The sequence below is a fragment of the Dasypus novemcinctus genome, chromosome 9, assembly GCF_030445035.2.
Source record: "Dasypus novemcinctus isolate mDasNov1 chromosome 9, mDasNov1.1.hap2, whole genome shotgun sequence".
In the NCBI taxonomy this organism is placed as follows: Eukaryota; Metazoa; Chordata; class Mammalia; order Cingulata; family Dasypodidae; genus Dasypus; species Dasypus novemcinctus.
In genome coordinates, this window is record NC_080681.1 from 41,191,262 (window position 1) to 41,212,476 (window position 21,215).

At 34.8% G+C, this 21,215-nt stretch overlaps 1 protein-coding gene and 1 pseudogene across 1 annotated transcript in view; both read left to right on the forward strand.

The window, feature by feature from the left end:
• Window positions 1-21,215, forward strand: part of COL24A1 (collagen type XXIV alpha 1 chain) — a 365,386-nt gene that overhangs the window by 76,616 nt on the left and 267,555 nt on the right. The window contains exons 12-13 of the mRNA XM_058303231.2: window positions 286-330; window positions 19,877-19,930. Of these exons, the coding sequence (XP_058159214.1) occupies window positions 286-330; window positions 19,877-19,930 (99 nt within the window). The remainder of the gene's footprint in view (window positions 1-285; window positions 331-19,876; window positions 19,931-21,215) is intronic.
• On the forward strand, window positions 11,448-13,840 carry LOC139439556 (bone morphogenetic protein receptor type-1A-like; annotated as a pseudogene).

Genomic DNA, 21,215 nt, shown 5'->3' on the forward strand with positions numbered 1-21,215 from the left:
TAACTGTCACCAGAGGAATGTCATGATCCCCACTTTGGGGATGGCTGGATTCCTGAATAAAAGGAGGATTTTGTTATGAAGAAGGGAGGGGGCCACAGATAAGCAACCATATTTTCAATTTCAGTTAAATTAAAAATGAAGCTTTCCTGAATGTCAGACTTGTGTATAGAACAATTTCCTTCTCTCTTTGGCATACTTCATTACTTAATTTTGAGGGAAAAAAGATTTATAGCATCTGATTCGTTCATTCAACAAATATTTATGTTTGACTTTTCTGTATTCTAGGGCATTCCTGGGATGCGTGGAAAGAAGGGTCTTAAGGGAAGACTGGTAACTCAATTCTTGTTTCTTGATATTCAGTTTATAGCAGTATAATCTACCTATGTGTTTATTTCTCACCTATTACAATATTAATGTATTTTTGTTGTTTCCATCCTTAATTCATCCTATTCAGAAATATAGCAAATCATCACCTGAGTTAAAGGAAAATTTAGTACTTAAAAATAACTCTCAATCTAATAGTCCTAATCCATTTAATATGGAATAAACCTTAATCCCTTGCCAAGGAGTTAAGATGTTACAGAAATCAGCTAACAATTTAAAACATCATGTTCTAATGGTTTTAAAAATGCCTGCTTCAAGTTTTAGCTCAGAGACTAGTTTGCTACAGTTTCCAATATTTTCAGATTAAAAAAAAATCAAGGAAAGCAAATAAAATAATTGGAAATGGAAGGAAATTTTCACATCATGTATTACCCCATTATTTAGCAAACAAAAAACCGATGGTATAAAGAAGCATCCTCAGGTTATCCTGACTGAGTTAGAAAAGCTAATTAGACATCGGAGAGAGAGAGGGAGAGAGGGAAAGAAGATGACCTTCAGCAATGAGAGAAGTATCACACAATCAGGTGAAGAAACTAAGGGAAGTACTAATGATTTCAGCAGTCAGAACAAAAAATTTCTCTCTCCACTTCAGCTAGCCATCTTTTCCTGGGGAATTTATCGAAACCTTCATGGGAGCTCCCAACTTGTGGCCTGCCCAGTAAATTCAGACTTGCCAATCTCCATTGTTGCATGAGACTTTTTCTACAATAAATCTCTCTCCCCTTCTCCCCTTCTCCCCCTCTCCCTCTCCCTCTCTTCCCCCTGGAATGAACCCAGGATCTCATACATGGAAAGCAAGCACTCAACCACTTGAGCTATATCTACTCCCCGAAAGTTTCATTTTAAAGATTTTAATGCATCAAGTTATCTTTTCAAGCTAGGTCAAGAAATGAAAAATAAGCCAAACATTTTATTGGTTTCTGGTATTTATATTGAGCTTTACATCTAATCTTATAACAATTATGACAACAGAATTTATCGCCATCATTACCATCGTTACAAATTTTTGATTCTTAAACATGATGCCAAATATTTTATATGCCATGTCATTTAGATTCTATTATACTTCAAAAATATTGGTATGCTGTTTCTTTAGTTTTAGCCCTCTTAAACAAATCCCAACACAAGTATCTATTACATTCTTCAAATTTCTAATCTAAATATACAGATCTGGACCTTCTCAAATTCAAAAAGTGGGTGAAGTTTTCTTTATTTTGACCTCTCCAGGCTGTATCTTCATATTTTTCCTATTCTTCTCTTATCACAGTATCCTGTTAGTAAAGGAGCTAATAAAATCATTTATGTTAATATGTAAATTACTTCCAATGCTTAAAGTATTACTTTATTCATTGTGGTTATCTTTTGAATGTACAAAATCTTAAGGCAAAATAACTAATCTGAGATGGAATTTTAGGGAGAAGCTAGTGAGCAAGTAGAGAATTTTCTCAAGGTCACTGTGATACATCATTTAGGCAGCCACCAAATTAATTTGTTAATATGTCTGGTCTTATACACATATTAGCTTGATCTTGGCAATATGTAGATAATTGCAGGTTTCTTACTCCATAATGAATTATTAAATTATACATGGAAATTTCTCAATGAGTTTAGATTTTTTAACCCCATAGGGAATTATAAAAGTATCCAATAGGATGCTATGGATTTCTAGTGGGAGTTTAAGAGGACTGTGGAAAAATAGTGAATCCAATGATTACTGGGCACTTTGTTTTATTGCAATATAATAGGATACTTGTATTTCAATTTAGATGATTAAAATTCTGTGAGAAGAATGGACATTTATTACTATTAAAGTATGAGAAAAAGGAAAAGATCGTTGAAAAATATATCTGCTGTCTTTGATGCATAAAAGATTAGGTGTTTAGAATGTGAATATGGCCATTTTATCTTGGTAATTTATTAGATTATGTAAATTATGTATACTATTTCTTGTTTGAAGTAGACATTCAAATAGAGAGTAAGAACTAAACTGCTGAAATCTGAAAGTGGTAGTTTCTAAGAAATTTTTAGTAAGGCAAATGTTAGACTATAACTTATTTTTTTGTGCTGATTTAAGAACTGTTTAGAAGTGTGGGCTGATGCTTCATTACAGTACTGCTGTGTAGAATCCCATATTATTTCGTTTACTATTATTGTATTTCTTTTACTATTATTGTATATTAGAAGATTACTTTGTTTTACTTATCACTGCCATGTAATTCAATAATAGTGTTATTTTTAATTAATGTTTCTGTGTTTTAAATGAGTCTTTCCATAAATTTTAGGCAGATAGAAGTACTCAGTCTTAGGAACATAGAATATGGTTCAGTTTTTAATAGGAACATACATAAGGTTCAGTTTTTAAAAAATAATTACTATCTATAATTTATAGAACAATAGTAACTCTTCTAAGACAGAAAAGGAACTCTATGTGTTTTGTGTAATATTTATACTTAGATTTTCAATTATCTGAAATAAAGGCCAGAAATTAACAATAAAATAAATTATTTCACTTTTTGCATTATGTGTGATAATAAAGCTCTCTGTCAAAATAGAATAAAAGTGAAAAGGTTTAGGTCCTTCTAGTATTAATCAAGATATGCTTCTTTGGACTGCCAATTTAAATTTCTCAGTTGTGTACTAAACTTCTATGTTTCATATGAATAATTTACAAAAATACTAAAATGTGTATTTATTGACATCATATCATATGTTCATATAACACAGAAATGTAGAGCAGTAAAAGTTTTGTCCAGATTGTCCCATGAGTTAGTAATATTGCTAAGCTTAGATTTGGGAAGATGTTATTATAAATCACATGCTCAAACTACTGGCCAAATCATCACTTATTTCACTAAATAAGCACTAACCGTGGAATTAGGTTGTTATGAATGAACATACTTAGTGATTTCTTTTTTTTTAAATTAAATTATAGCCTTATAGGTAAGAGGTATCTTCTCCTAGACAGAATAAATACTATATGAATGCTATTGAAAATGGACACATTTAAAAATAGTATGTAATTTTGTATATTGAATATACAATATATTATTATTTAACCTTGTACTAGTGCTTTCAAATTTAAAGTTTGTGTTAAAATTTATTTCTATTTATATCTTATTTCCCTGAAAACTCATTTTTCCCAAATAAAACATTGTGCTCATTCAGTGTTTACAGACTGAGTTGATATTTGTAATATTTTTCCCCCAACCAGGACCATCAGTTTGAAGTAGGAGAACAGTTTTTGTTAGGAATTTGGAATATTTTAGGATCAAAGAGTATGAAAATTCATTTGTTCCTTGGTTTTAGGTTGTTGCCATTTGAGATGATTTATCTTCTTTGTGTAATTAGCTGTACTTGATTTCAGGATCTTAGCATAAGGTACTAATCACTACAACTTTTTAAAAGCCCTTATGTAATCATTGTTATGTATTTGTTAATTTATGCATTTACTCATGCTTTTGGACATTGTAGTTCTTGCTTTTCCTGCCCCTTCATGCTTATACTCCCAACATGTCATAATTGGATCAAAATCTTTATTGATAATCAATATTAGTGGGGCAGTAGGTGAACTCAATAAGAACTTTGAAGATGGGGAAGCCCAAGAGCCCATTTAACCCATTCTTCTGCTCTCTATCTTTGGAGACTATATTTCAACTAAAGCTAATTCTCCAGAGAGCTCAGCTAATAACAAGGTGGTAGACAATCTTTATTGGTGAGAGCCCCTTTAAACACTACTGTTCTATTTTATATGCTTTACTATCTTAATTTGAGAAATTTCTTGGAACATATCTGAAATGAGTCAATTCTTTAGAAGCACAAAAACCATCCACTGATTTATAGTAGAAGAGAAGAATGCTGTTTAAAAAAAAATAGGGAGGCAGGGGGTGTATGTGTTTAGTGACTCAAATTTTATTATATTTTGCCTAATTCCAAGTAGCTTCTTTTTCAGTGCAAAGTTTCCAAATTTCTTTCTATAGTACCAGTCAGGAAAGTCTCTTGTTACTTTAATAAGCCTTTTACAAGGCTCTCAGATTGGTTTAATCAGTGGTCTTTCTTTTACTAAATTGGTCAGCACATTTATATGGCTCCAGAGACCCAGGGCCTAAAGAATTTATTCCAGAGTGAACTTGCTGGAGTTGAAGATAAAGATAAAACTGAAAGGGTTTACTCTCAACAACACCTATAAAATTGTCGTCAAAATATGCAGGGTTTTCAAGGAGTTTTTTCAGACCTGATAAGAATAGGTTATAAATGATCAAATTATATTTCATTTAAAATTTAACAAAGAACAAAACTGTGCTCAAATTTCTTTGACTGAAATTAAATATCATAAACTTCAGAATGATGGTCAAAATAACTCCCTTAAGGCACCTGGGCTTGAGAAATGTTTACTTTTTTAACTATATAAAGGAGGTCTCCTCCTCAAACATTTTTTTGTTAGAAGAGTCTGTTTAAAGCAAACTGACTTTGGCTTTTAATTCCATTTGGTAGAATTTCAAAATATAAAATCCTTCTGTTTTGACAATCTGTTGTTAGTGTCTATCCTTGGCCCAAGACAATCTTAAATATGTATTGCCCTGTAGTATCTCAGATATACACATTTTATGGAGAATTTGAAGACAGTTTTTTCTTTGTATCAGGAAAAAAAGTTATAGTTAATTTGATCATAAAGTATTACTGTCACTAGAGCATATAAGTTTTCATTAATTTTTAAGTGTTTCTGCCTCTTTAAGGAAAAATATACTTTCTGAATTCTACTTTATTGCACACAGTCAGTATTACATATATGTATCTAATAAAGTGTGACAAGATGTATGGAGGAGGCCAAGTCTTTGAATTAAACTCATCCATAGGATCAGGTCAGGCATGAAAAGAGGGACACAAGTGTGGGAAACGGACTTGGCCCAGTGGTTAGGGTGTCCGTCTACCACATGGGAGGTCCGCGGTTCAAATCCCGGGCCTCCTTGACCCGTGTGGAGCTGGCCCATGCGCAGTGCTGATGCGTGCAAGGAGTACCCTGCCACGCAGGGGAGCCCCACACGCAAGGAGTGCACCCGTAAGGAGAGCCGCCCAGCATGAAAGAAAGTGCAGCCTGCCCAGGAATGGCACCGCCTACACTTCCCGTGCCGCTGACAACAGAAGCGGACAAAGAAACAAGACGCAGCAAATAGACACAGAGAACAGACAACGGGGGGGGGGGGGGGGGGATTAAATAAATAAATAAATCTTTAAAAAAAAAAAAGAGGGACACAAGTGAACTGCAGCTGATCATTTGGGAAAATCTAGGGAGAGCATGATTTTACAGAGCTGTGAATGACACCAACAGGTGGAAATTCAGACATACAATATTTTCAGGGTGAATAATGTAAAGGAAAGTTCAGAGAACCTTGTTGGTTATCCAAATCAGGAATGTAAGTGCAAATATGGCAGCTAGACTGGCTTGGGTTCAAGGACTAAATACTCTGTAAGGGAAATTGGCAAGAATAAGGTAGGGAGGGCCCTTACTGTTGAGAGAGACCATGATGTAGGGCACCAAACTGGTTCTTGGACACAAGCTGTTAACCAGGCTTTAAGAACAAGGCAGGAACTTGATAGTGAGAACTAAAACCCAAATCATAACTAGGTTATTTGATGCCAAGTCTCTGAGAAGGAGAAGAACTCCTTAAATTTCTACCTAAGTTTAAAATTAGTCTCAACTGTCAGGACAGGTTTGACTCTTGAAATGAGAATCAAATTATCATAGCCGTTAGAAAAATTGTACAGAGATAGAGAAGTACAGAGTACTTCATACTCCAGCCTTTTCCTGCAGTGATCTAGTTTTATTTTAAAGAATTAAATATTAATCAAGATTTCTTGGTAATATGTAGTCATGTGTAGGATATACTGCTGTAACTTCTAGGGTTAATTTTAATGTTTCTAATCTTCTCCTTTCGTTGCTTAGTCAGCCTGATCTTCTCTTTTCATTGTTTAGTCTGGGAGAAACTTGAATAAATTTCTATCATCATGGATGGAAGAATAAAATATGGATTAGAGTGGACTTACTGATATTCTACTGTGGAACTATTGTGACTAGTAATGGAAGAAATTGTAGCATTGATGTGGAGAAAGTGGCCATGGTAGTTGCTGGAGTCAGGGAGAGGGAAGGAGAGAAGTGATGTGGGGGCATTTTCAGGACTTGGAGTTGTACTGAATGATGTTGTAGGGATAGATGCTGGACATTATATATCCTGCCATAACCCACTGGGTGGACTGGGGGAAAGTGTAAACTACAATGTGGACTGTTATCAGTGTGGTATGGCGGTGCTCCAGGGTGTGTTCACCAAGTACAATAGTGTGCCACAGTGGTGGTGGGGGTTGTTGATGTGGAAGCAGTGGGGCGAGGGGGGCTGGAGGGTATATGGGAACCTCTTATATTTTTTTAATGTAACATTTTTAAAAAAAGGAAAAAAAATAAAGTTGGCTGGTCAACCAAAAAAAATTTCTATCATCAGAGATGTCTGTTTAATGTATGTAACTTACATGATTTTTATTTGTATCTATTTTAGATTGATTATGTTGTTTCTAAACCCTACTCTAGTAAGGATAAATTATATTCATAGTTAGCTTTAGTCTTCAACAGAACTTAGCATTGCTTTAAAATTTTAAAATTCTATAAATGTAGTCATTAGTATTCTATGGTTATTTTGAGCCTCAGATTTTTGTAATTATATTTATATTCATTGCTTTTCCATTTTCTTTGTAGACTTAGGGAAACAAATACTTTTACTAGACTCTTAAACAAGGAGTTTTCCATACTGTGAAGATATTTAGATATGCTACCAAGTATTGCATCTATGAGTGATCTAAAATATTAATATATATCCATATATACATTCAGTCATAGCAAGTCTAGAATTATTCTTTTGGTCTTAATGTTTGATAACTACCACATTTGACAAGAGTACTACCCTTAAACCCAAGCAAGAGGGAGTCTTGCTCTGGGCCCTGTAATTTGGAGGGCCTGCACATCACAAATACAGTAAATTTATTTAAAAATCCAGGAGTGTACCTGTCCCTCAGGATCTAGCACTTAGCACTGGCATAGAATGACCTGTAACCCTAGACATCCATCCACTCTTGTGACTATGTGTACTCCAAAGTTAGTGGTTTAAATATCAATAGGTAGCATTTCTCAAAATTTCTGTGGGCTTGGAATTTGAGGTTTGTTTAGTTGAGTGATTCAAGCTAAGATTTTTTCACAGTCAGGATTTTGGCCAAGACAGTCATCTGAAGCCTTGACTAGGGCTGGAGGATCTGTTTTTAAGGTCCCAAGTTGTTGCTAGTTGTTGGTCAGAGGCCTCATTTCCTCCCCATGGGGACCTTGCCACAGGCCTGCTTGTGGGTCCTCATGACATAGATATTGGCTTCTCCCGGAGTCAGTGTTCCAGGAACACGGTGAAAGTTGTGATATCTTTTATGACCTTGCCTCAGAAATTAGACACTGTCACCTCTGTGTTTTATTGGTTACATAGGCCAGCTATGATTCAACATGGAAGGGAACTACACAAGGGCATGAATATCAGGAGGCAAGGATCACTGGGACCATCTTTGAGATTGGCTACCACAATTTAATAATATTCAGGCTTCAGAGAAATTCTTCACACTTATTGCCTATCTCCTCATGTATGAATGCCAGAAAGATTTGGAGGAGGTACCATTGCCAACATTGAAGACAGGAACTGCTTAATATTAGGGAAAGGAGGGAAGGAAGATTTGAGCAGGCAGGGAAAGCACTTAGGTAAGATTAACTTGTCTATTCTCCTTTCAGCATGAAGACAATAACATCTTGCAGGATGAATTTTCCTGGTAATACAGAACTTTCATTTTCTCATTTTCCTGTATTTTCTGATTTGTGGTTTCAGAAATGGTAGAATTGGTAGAATTATTATGGTGACATTTGCAACAGTTGCACCTGGAAACTGAGAAATGTTTTGCACTATTAAAAATTCATATTACTCTTAAATTTATTTTTATATAGGTATAGACACAAAATTCATGAAGCATGATACAAACATTTACATTGGCAACTAGATGGACCTGAAATGTTAAAATGATAAAACTTTAAAAATATTTAAGATTGTATCAAATTTTAAAATATAAAAAATTAATTAACCAATTTTGATATAATTATAATTTGCAATAGAAAATAGAAAGCAATAGAAAAATTTTAAAGAGGTCCTTAAATTTTTGAAAAGTAAAAATAATATGGATAGACTTATTTAGCATTTCTCACAAATAGGACTTTTCTTTATTTAAAAAAGGTTTATTACTGATTTTATTAGTTTTCTATTTCTGCATAACAAATTAGTCCAAAGTTAGTGGCTTAAAACTATACCCATTTATTATCTCAGAGTTTTCATGGATCAGGAGTCTAGATACAGCTTAACTGGATCCTCTGTTCAGGATCCTAAGGCTGCAACTAAACTATCAGCTGGGCTGTTTTATCTAGAGGCTCAAATAGGGAAGAATTTACTTCCAAGCTCATTCTTGGCAGAATTCATTTCCCTGAGGTCGAAGGATGTCAGGGCCCTGACTTTTTGTTGACAGGAGGCTAAAGGCCACCCTTAGGTATTAAGGGTGGGTTAATAGGAACTGTGGGTTCCTAGAGGCCACCCACAGTTGCTTGCCACATGGGCTTCTCCAACCCAGTCACTTACTTTATCAAGCTCACAAAGAGTCTCTAGCTCCAGTTTGCAAAGACAGAGTCTTCTATAATATAAAATAACCACAGGAGTGACATCCTATCACCTTTTCTATATTCTGTTAGAGGCCAGTCATAGGTCCCATCCACACTCAGGGAGAGGATTACAACAAAAGTGTGAAGAGCAGGAGGTGGGAATCATAGGAGAGATTACCTGACAGTCTATCTATCATACTGATCAAACAGTGGAAATGATCAAGAAAATTGTTTACAACTTGAAGAGATAAGATGAAATCTCTAAAACTTCCTATTCTTTATGAAATCAAGTTTTGTAATGGATCGAAACAATGAAAATGAAAAAAAAATTATGCACAAGACAATGCAAAGTTACATAGTGTAACTCTTGCATGCCCATTAGAAAATAAAGAAAATTACATTCATGAGATGGGCACATTCCTCAAGAAAGGCTACAACTTTCCTGTGTTTATTGGATGATAATCCTGAAAAGTGACTGTATTAGTCAGCCCAAAAGGTGCTAATCTAAAGTACCAGAAATCTGCTGGCATTTGTAAAGGGTATTTATTTGGGGTAGAAGCTTACAGTCACAAGGCCCTAAAGAGTCCAACTCAAGGTACCATAAGAGGTACTTTCTCACCCAAAGTCTGTTACCACGTGTTGATGCAAGATGGCAGGTGATGTATGCGAGGGTTCAGTCTTCCTCCTCCGCCCAAGGCTCTGTGGCCCCAGCTGGGTGGGTCCGCAGGCTGGGACAAATCTTGTCTCTCTCCCAGGGCTCATTTCTCTCTGGGCTCAGCTGCTCTGCTCTCTCCACACGGCCAGCTGTAACCTGTCAGGCAAATAGCTTGTCTCTTCCTGGGGCCTCTGCTGTGCCTAATTGAGCCCTCTCTCTTTGCTCACGTATCAGCTTCTCTGTGTATTTACTTCCTGGGGTTCCAGCATTAAAAACTCTTAACTCCAGGGGGATGGGGACTCACTGTCCTACTGACATGGCCCAATCAAAGCCTTAATTGTAACTTAATCAAGTAAAAATGAAGCCTCTAAATCCAATGCAATGTAATACGCCCAGAAGAACAGATCAGTTCATAAACATAGTCCAAAATCTATTTTTGGAATGCATAAAAAATATCAAACTGCTACAATGACCATAATGGCCTCTAAGAGTATAAGGATATTGCTAAGAAGCACAATTTGGTTCAAATTAATGATTAATATTTTCTTTTAGGTGAATATGACAGAAAATATAGTATTTCATTTTACAACAAATTCTAACAGAAAGAAACGTTAGAAACTGTCTTCTGTGGTCTAATTTCAAAGATCAAGTATTTTGTCAAGAACATTCCATATTTCACAGCCAATCTCTGTGGTTATTTTTTGGTAGTGAAGATATGTTACTGGAAACTTTTAGGTTCAGGGTGAAAAGAATACAGAACCTCACTTGCATTTAACAAGCAAACACTAGTAAAATTACTGAATGAACAGCAAAAAATTGATGATATATTCAATATATAACATTGGCATGATGTTCTTAAAATATATGATATGTATAACCAAATATAATAATACTTTTGATATGACATTAACTGTACAATATTTCTGAAAACAAGAGAGTATTTCTAGAATTAGTATAAATTATTTTGAGAATTGGTGATACAATGCCCAATATGTAAGAAGTATAAAAAATAATAAAAACAAATCATCTCTATCTAGACTAAAAAACCAAAAATCAAATGCTTAGTTTAATGGTTTAGTAAAGTGAGGAAAGAAATCAGATCTCTAATTTTGCTATTATATATTTTAAAGGATTGAAATATTTTTAAAAATAAGCAAAAGATGGTTTTTCTAAATTGAAACATCTGCATTTGAAATATACAAAAAAATTAACACTTTGATTATAATTTTTAGAGACTATTTTTGGAATAGTCTCAACCAAAGAAAAATTTGAACAATTTACTGTTTGTTTTGGTTTTCTCTGTAATATCCCAGCAGTGTAAACGTCCAAAGAAGTAGAATTGAAAACATACTATCTGGCACTTGATATTACTTTAAGAGACAATGAACAGGCACAGGCCTGCCTTGAAATGTGACTAGTCTGAATTCACTTGTCCCATTTATGAAAATATGCATCAGTTTAATACTGCCTTGGAATTTGTGAAGTGGAAGCATGGGTCAAAGCTGTTTGGAGAAAATTGAAACTATAATGTTACCTACATCTTTGAGGCGTCAGAAGAAAGCTGTAAAGTTGGAGTCCTTGTCAAGTGATTGTGGCCTTTTACAAGAAATTCTCATTGAATAAATGTCATTTAAATTAGTGAAATAGCAGGACCAATAATGACAGTGTATAGGAAACATTAAAAATTGAACAATGACTCAGCCATATATTTATATCAAATTATTTGGAGCCTATCTGTTCATGTTGAAGGGCAGAATCTAGACAGTATGCTTCATGGTACAGGGATGAAATCAGTCTCTGACAAGAAAAAGTCAGAAAATAGAGTAACCTTAGCACCAGTGGATGCCTTGCCCTTTCTAAAGTGCTGCTGCTCAGGTCATTGCCTAGATGATGCTATTAATAACATATGCATAACTACTGGGCTTTGCTTTGCCATCATAGAAGAAGATTACCAGGGAGAAACCGTAATGGCTTCAGGATATATGAAATATGAAGAATCTGATTTTACAGTGCAAGGATTCACCAAAAGCTCAGCCATGAAGGGCAGTAGAATGTTGTCGGACCAATTTGTGTAACCAGTATTTATAGCCTACAATGTCCCTTCTTGTTATAGGTCCATTTTTTTTTTAAAGATTTATTTGTTTATTCCCCTCTGCCCCCCGTTGTCTGCTTTCTATATCCATTTGTTGTTCATTCTTATGTGTCTACTTGTCTTCTCTTTAGGAGGTACCAAGAACGGATCCTGGGACCTTCCAGAGTGGGAGAGAGGTGCTCAATCTCTTGCATCACCTTAGCTCCCTACGTCTGCTGTCTCTCCTCTGTGTCTCTTTCTGTTGTGTCATCTTGCTGTGCCAGCTTGCTGCTTGGGCCAGCACTCCTGTGCAGGCCAGCACTTCTGCATGGGCCAGCTCACCTCATGGGCTAGCTTGCCTTTACCAGGAGGCCCTGGGAATCAAACCCTGGACCTCCCATATGGTAGACAGGAGCCCAATTGCTTGAGCCACATCCACTTCCCAATAGGTCCATTTTTTTGATGACAGCATTTGATGGCTGGTTTGGCTCATTTCTGTCACAGTCTGCATAATTGCCATGGTCATCTTCTCCAGCTGCTTTTGTTACAAGCATTATTTTAAGAGTATCTCAAGTAGACATTATAATTATGGTTTGGAAGAGGATGAAACATTTATTCCAGTTGGAGAATCATTGAAAGACCTTATTGACCAGTCACAAAGTTCTGGTAGTGGGTCTGGACTACTTTTATTGCTTCAGCAAACTATTGCCAAACAGATTCAGATAGGTCAGCAAGTTGGTGAAGGCTGATATGGAGGGAGAAGTGTGGATGTGTAAATGGTGTGAAAAAGTGGCCATCAAAGTGTTTTTTTAACCACTGAAGAAGATAATTGGTGTTAGATTCCGGTTCAGTAAGGCTCGGAGACAGATCAAGATTCAGACAGGAGTTTATTAGGTCACCAGCATGGCAGGGATCTGTAGGGAAACCTCAGCCTGCCCTCATGGCAGGGGTCTGAAGAGAGACTTCAGCCTGCCTCACTGAGATGGGAGTACCTTTTGAACTGGTGGAGTTGGGTGGAGTTTGAGAGGGGCATGAAGATATGGGGTAGAAATTATCATGCTTGCTTTTGTCGGGGTAGGGAGTGACTTTTTGAAGACTGCCTTATTGTTGGGGTAGAGAATGTTCTGTGGTTCGGTAGGGGTCTGAAAAGAGCAGGGAACAGAATGGTACATTCTGCATTTGGAAACATAGCTTGAGCTCAGGGTCAGTAAGTTACAATCTAACAGCTGGTTTAGAGAAACTGAAACCTATCAAACTATGCTTAGGCATCACAAGAATATCCTTGGTGTAATAACGCAGACATTAAAGGCACAGGTTCCTTATTTGATTACTGATTACCATGAAAATGGATCTCTCTATGATTTCCTGAAATGTACTACACTGCCCTGCTCAAATTGGCTTATTCAGCTGCCTGTTGTCTGTGCCATCTTCACACAGAAATTTATGGCACCCTGGGAAAGCTGGCAATTGCTCATTGAGACCTAAAGAGCAAAAACATCCTCATCAAGAAAAATGGAAGTTGTATTGCTGACCTGGGCCTTGCTGTTAAATTCAACAGTGATACAAATGAAGTTGATGTACCCTTGAATACCAGGGTTGGTACCAAACACTACATGGCTCCAGAAGTGCTAGATTAAAGCCTGAATAAAAACCATTTCCAGCTCTGTATAATGGCTGACATCCATAGCTTTATTAGCCTGATCATTTGGGAAGTGGCTTGTCGTATCACAGGAAGGATAGTGGAAGAGTACCAACTGCCATAGTACAACATGGTACCCAGTGATCCTTCATACAAAGATATACATGAGATTGTGTGCATCAAATGTTTGTGGCCAATTGTGTCTGACCGATGGAACAGTATGAATGTCTCCGAGCAGTTTTGAATCTAATGTCAGAATTCTGAGCCCACAATCCACCCTCCAGACTTACAGCATTGAGAAACAAGAAAACACTTGCTAAGATGTTTGAATCCCAAGATGTAGATTTGACAGTAAATCACAAGGAGAAATTCTAGACAGCAAGAACTGTTTCATCCAAGGAATGGGTGGAATTAAATTGAATTAAGGATGTTAACTTGATTCTCAGACTCTTTCCTCACTACACCTTCACAGGCTGCTACTACTAAACATTTCAATACTCTAGAACTTATGAACACTTAATTCTTCATATATGGGCAGCTTTATTTTATATGTGGTTTTGGATGCCTTTTTTAGAAAAATTGTATTTTTATGAATTGCGTCAAGACTTCAACCCTGATTACTAAGTCTCCAGTTAAACTCTGGGTACTGAATTTCCTGTTCATAAAATGGTGCTTTCTGTGAAAGCCTTGAGGAGATAAATGAATTCAGCAGAGATGCAGAAATACATACTTTGCCTCCTGCCTGAGAAAATGTAATCTGTCTGTATTCTACCTTTGTAAAACAGTTTATAGATTATGATCTGTTTTGGGAATACTGTTTAGTTTATGAAAGTTTGTTATGCCTTGATAGTGGTATGTGTGTGGGGGTGTGTGCACACGTGTACACCAGGATTCCTCTGCTGCCATTTAAATTTAGAAGAAAATAATTTATGAATGCATGGGAAGATATTGGTGGCTGGTGCTTTTGTGCTTTAAAAATGTAATATCTGAGTAAGATTTGCCAGTCACTTAAGAGCAATTTACCTTGCAGGTAAGATCCGCTTCCCTATTCTGTTAGTCCTCCAAAGGGGTGCTGATGCAAAATACCAGAAATCTGCTGGCTATTACAAAGGGTATTTAGGTGGCAGACTTGGCCCAGTGGTTAGGGCATCTCTCTACCTCATGGGAGGTCCACGGTTCAAACCCTGGGCCTCCTTGACCCGTGTGGAGCTGGCCCATGCACAGTGCCGATGCACACAAGGAGTGCCGTGCCATGCAGGGGTGTTCCCCACGTAGGGGAGCCCCACACGCAAGGAGTGCGCCCCGTAAGGAGAGCTGCCTAGCGTGAAAGAAAGTGCAGCCTGCCCAGGAATGGTGCCGCACACATGGAGAGCTGACACAAGATGACACAAGAAGATGACTCAACAAAAAGAAACACAGATTCCTGTGCCGCTGACAACAACAGAAGTGGACAAAGAAGACACAGCAAATAGATACAGAGAACAGACAACCGGGGTGGGGGAGGGGAGGGGAGAGAAATAAATAAATCTTTAAAAAAATAATAAAATAAAGGGTATTTATTTGGGGTAGGAGCTAAAAGATACCAGGCCGTAAAGCATAAGTTACTTCCCTCACCAAAGTCTATTTTCATGTGTTGGAGCAAGATGGCTGCCGATGTCTGTGAGGGTTCAGGCTTCCTGAGTTCCTCTGGGCTCAGCTCCTCTGTTTCTCCACAAGGTCAGCTGTAGACTCTCAGGTGAATGGCTCTGTCTCTCTCCCTGGGGTTCCAGCTTCAGCATCAAACTCCAACATCAAAACTCCAACATTAAAAGCCCTAATCATACCTTAATCATGCCCAGGTACAGACCAGATTACAAACACACTGCAATATCTATGTTTGGAATTCATAACCATATCAAACTGCTACACCCACCAACTTTATTTTTTAATGTAAGAGTTGATATAAAGGCCAAAAGAAGTTTAAAATGTCCATAAATTTGGACTTTGTTTTCCTTTTTCCACCATCTTTTTTAGGGAAAGGAGTGGTGATTATGATTTTTATCTTATGAAAAGCATCCAATCCAAAGTTGGAACTTCTAATGCCATGAACTTTCTAAAGAAAGCACTTCTTAATTGAATTATTGCATTTGATAGTAATGTAAGTGCCCGTAGTCATGTTCTGTATTCTTTATTCTCAGTAATGTTTAAAGGGGAAGTTATTTATATTTTGTGTGTAACGTGCTTTATTTGTAAAACTCCTGTTCCTTTACAACCATATTTTATATATGTACATACATTCAGACTATAGAAACCAGCTCATGTACACATCATAGCCCATCCTTAAAGGGAAAAAAATAAAAAGAACATCAGAAAGAAAATGTCATAAAGTAGAATGACATATGAATTTTCAGAATTAATGCATTCAGGGTAGTATATCAAGTCCACAATTTTGTTTTCTTAAAATAAAAAGGCAAAAACTTTCATCTCAATTTGATATCATCTCAATTTTCCCTTATGAAAGTAACTTCTAATTGGAAATTTATATTTCAGAGCTTATATAAATATATCAGCAACTGTCAAATATGTATTAAGACATCTAAATCATTTTAGATTTTTGGTTTTATTTCTGTTCCATAACTTATAAAGAAAATGAAGAGTCATGCACAAAAAAATCAGTTATCCAGTATCTGCATCTATACTTGTATAGATGTTATTCAGTAAAATGCTACATATTTTATAGAAAAAAAGACAATAAACGTCATAAGTGATAGAAATTTATGTGGTGAAATTAAAATTGCTTTAAAATATTTTAGTGATATGGTTTATATGATGTGCCCCCATTATAATGTTTTTATATAATATACAAGATTCACATTTCTTTTCTGAATCTAATTATTGCTTTAAGAATTTTTTTTTCAATTTCAGTTATTACTTTCTCTGCAGACCATAGTTTCTCCAAATTGATATCAATGAAAATACCACAAACTGTAGTGAGTCAAAGTTTGCCTAATCTGGCATTATTATCAGTAGAGCACAAATTATGTGAAAACTTTATTATATCGTTGTTGATTTTTCTGAAATGACAGCAAGAAAATTAAATTTTATGAAATCAATAAATAATAATTTATGAATTACATATATATGGTTTTATTTTTTATTTATTTGACAAATATTTTTTAAAACTTTATTTCAACTAAAAAAATAAGATAATAGGCAAAATGTAGCTTAACAAATTATGAAAGTATTACTCTAAAAAACCCTGTCTAAGCACATTTATCTTATTTAATCCTAAAAACAAACTCAATTGTTTATATATCTTTTATTATTTATTCAGATGTCACTGGCTGGACAATCATCAGACTTCCAGACATACACAAAAATAATTAAATTCATTTGTCTTTCATTTTTCTCTAACTCTCATTTATTTAAGAACCATAGTTTTACAAATATTTTTCATTTTTGTCATTATGAAGTATATCTGTCAAGATAGTTGGATACATATTTTATTTAATAGTTTATCTTGATTTATCACATTTAAATATTTATAAATATATGGTATTTTGACCTCTATTTGTATTCTTGCCTAGGGCCCTGCAAATGTTAGGGGTGGGCCTGAATGAAACTATTCTTTATATATTCATACACAGTTCTCAGTTAGATTGTTATATACCTTTGGCTTTTTTTCTTGGAACCAATTACCGATATAGACAGATTTTAACTGGTTAAGCTATTAGATTTAAAGGTTTTTGTTTTGACTTTATTGTTTAGAAAAAATGATATTAATTATGGTAATTGCATTTTTAAAGAGCCGGAAAATGCATCCTTCATTTGCATAATAAGAAACTCAAGTTTATTGCATTATATATATATATATATATAAATCCTATATAAAGTTTTACAGAGTGTTTTGAATCTTGTGCTGGCCAGAAAGGGGAAGTGAAAAGATAAAGACATAGACTCCATCTTCAAGGACCTCCTAGTTTTTTTAGGGAGATGAAATGTATAGTCAGTACTGAACTATTAGGAATAGCGTAGAAAGAGTTGAGATCATTCTTCAGTTTATCTGGATTGTGATAAAGTAATTCCTATGATGGGTCATGGTTTTTGTCATAAAATCATGCAGAAAGATTAAAAGGAATTACAGTTAATCATCCTAGCAGAAGTTAGTATGTTAAGTTACCCTACAACCTTGATCTACCTTAAAAAAATCATTAATACCTGTTGCACTCTTTTTGAGATAGAGGAAAAGATTCCTTAAAATAAGTATTCTTAAAAAGTATAAAGGTAGAATTTGACTTTTATTTCTTTGTTAATCTGTTGAAATGGCTTATCTCAAATCAATATCAGAAGCGAGATATCATCTCAGAGTAAATAGACTATTTGTTGAATTTAATTAAATGATGATTCTGTCACAGATAAGAATTTTTAGAGGGACTTATATTACATAAGCCCATTTAATTTCAGTTTTTCTTGTCTATAGACCTATAATTCATACCTGAAATTCTTAAATAAACTAATTTATGGAAATATTATTTCTATAGCTTATACATTGTAGGACTTAAAATGTAACCTCATTTCATTGTGTCCACCCCTTCTTTTGTGTGGATTTGGGTGCCAGCTGTAATAGGAGGGTTCTGGAGACCTCGAGGCAGTGGAATTTGCAGTTCTCCTAGGTAGGGGGAGAAATCACCAGTTTTGTGGGAAGCTGAGCTCAGTCCCAAATAGCACGTATCTAAGCAACCCTGAGTACCCAGGGACGTTTTCAGACAATTCCTCTCCTTGTTTAGACAGATTACTTCTTTTTCTTTTCATCTGTTTGAAGAATGGCCTTATTGAGATAAAATTAACATACTATAAAATTCACCATTTTAAAGTATGTAAATCAATGGTTTTAGTAATTTCAGAACTGTATATACATGATCAATACCTAATTTTATAAACTTTTCATGACTTCCAAAAGAAACTGTGTATTCATTAACAGTCACTCTCCATTTCCCCCCAACTGCAGAGACCTAGGCAACCCCTAATCTATTTTCTATCTCTGTGGATTTGCCTATTGTAGACATTTCCCATTAATGGAATCATGTATTATGTCCTCTGTTCTTTATTATTTGACTGAAATTTCTGGAAAATCTACTTATGATCTGCCTTAAAAACTCGATCATCTCTTATGGCTCAGATTTAATACATTATTTTGCCTTTATTTTTTCCATTACCTGTGCATCATAAATGCTTTCAAATGCCCACATGAGGTCATACTGAATAGAATGATGCTTTGCAGATTTGTAAGCTTGTTGACAACAGAATTGACTTCCAAGGACAATGAAAACAAAATGCCTGCCTGAACTTCAACTGATTTTGAAAGGGGTATGGCTACAATATGTTTGACTGCACACATGGTTTTTACATTATCCTTTGATAACAGAATAAGAGAAACTATTTTTCGTACAAGTTAACTATGTTTTAGAAACATCATACATTTTTTTCCGTTGTTAAGCCTGTTAAGTATAACCCATTCATGTTTGTATAGGTGAACCAGGAATTTTTAGCTATATCCTTAACATTATAACCTGACTTGCCTAGATAAAGAGATTATAAAGATTGAATGATGTACTTTTATTTCTGCTACTCTTTTGAGTCTTTTAAAAAGAAAATTATGATATTAAGTCTTATAAACCATTTTAGTTTTATAAACTAGCCTTTAAAATTGAGCTTTAAAAGTTGATAAACTGGTAATCTTTAACAAAAAAAAAGATAGTATATAAAGTAAATGTAACTGAAGAATTAAAATATTTTACAATAGAATTTGTAATTAAGAACGTATTGACCGTTCTTCATGCTTTTACAATATAGGGTTCTCAAGGCACTTGGGAAGCATGATTTTCAGTGGTACTACACTATACATTTACAGTATTTATGTGCAAAATGCCTTTCCCAATAAAACTGTACTTAAAGGACTGTTTTTTTACATGCTCTATCTTGGGTTGATGAGTTAAGGTATTTAGTATAGCATAGTAATAAAGAATATGGACTCTCATAGCAGACTGCTGCCTTTCAAATCTCAGTCCCACCAATTACTACTCATCTAACCTTGTGCAAGTGTTTTAACCTCTCTGTGCTTTAGTTTCCTCAACTAGGAAGTGAGGGTAACATTAGTATCCATCAAATAGAACTGTGGTGAAGCTTAAATGAAGTAATATAATAATGAATATAGTGACCTTAGTATATAAAATAATATTTATAAAATATAGAAATATTGCCCTGGAAGACAATGAAGTACTGTGCAAAAAAATACAAGTTTTTGTCACATTACAATTTGGAGGTTAGGATATAAATTTCCTATTTCTAAATTCCTTTACAGAAAATGCAACAAAAAATGAATTCTTTATGTATTTTGGCTTTAACAGTAATCTTCCTTTTTCTCTGTGACAGGGTTTTCCAGGTGACTTTGGAGACAGAGGCCCTGCTGGTCTTGATGGCAGTCCTGTGAGTACATTACGATGGTCCAGCCTTACATTCCAGCAGCGTTCAGTTGCTATTGTGACTGCATTTGCCATCCTCATTACCATGTTCTGTGAATAAGCCCTCCTGGCCAGTTTCATTACCACTGTGTAAAATCCTTATTGTATTTTTCCATATGGGAAGTAAGCAACAAATGTCTTGAGAGACAATCATAATTAATTACATGTACTAGTAAGCCTCAGATAAAAATTGTGTACTCAGTGATTGCTCTTTTGGACTCAAGGACCTATCATTAATCATCTGTCTTTTGAGTGTTTTATAAAGAAGTCATCTATTTTGGGATTGTTTAGTACTGCTGTTCAGGTTAGGGAAAGAGTTGTAATTAGTTTAATTATATTATTAGACACTATGTACAAATACCTTTTCTTTTTGCCCTAAAAGAGCAATCATTACCCCTAAATCTCTGCCGTAAATGTATTCTTTTCATTAAATTTTAAGGCAAATTAAAATCAACCTCAAAAGTCCTTGTGGCCTAAATTAAGAACACTTATATTTAGACATATACATCATTAGCATTTATGTTTAAAAGTGCTTGAAAATAATTTCCTTTTTATTTCTTTCCAGATTATAATTATACTAATTTAATGAATTTAGCCATTGTTTTATTATAAGGCAGGCAGATAAGAATAGAACAAATTTCCAAAAGGTTGTTTAAAACATAAATGACTTTTTACATAGAATGTTTACCATCTTTTTCTTGTCCATGATTATGGGGAGCCTCCCATTTCAAGAATAGAAAAGTAAGCATTATTTGGTTTTCTTTTTACTATCATTTATGGATTTGAATGCCTAGTGTGAGGCCATATTATTTAATTTTTTGTTAGTACATGAAGTCTTTTAAGTTTGGGCTAGTACAATACTTACAACTTTCTGAAATTTGATCTTAATTTAAAATATAATTTAATGCTTACTGAAGAGGGCTTTGGTATTTAAGAAAGCAAGACTGAACTGATTTTTTAGTTTATTGGCTTATAATTTTATGTAGTTCATATTATGCCTTCTTTTCAAAATAGAATTGGCAGTGCAAAAGGTGGGGGGCCTATTCTTATACCTTTTACTATGTAAATAATGTAACAGTGACATGGAGTGAATTCTGAACTATCTTAAAGATAATGTATAATGGCAATAAGTTCAAAAGATCCATTGCAAATCAAATGGAAAAATTAATATTAATAATTCAAATCTTATATTTATATAAATAACTTAGCATTGTTGATAATTTCTTGTTATCTGTATAGTGTATTGTGAA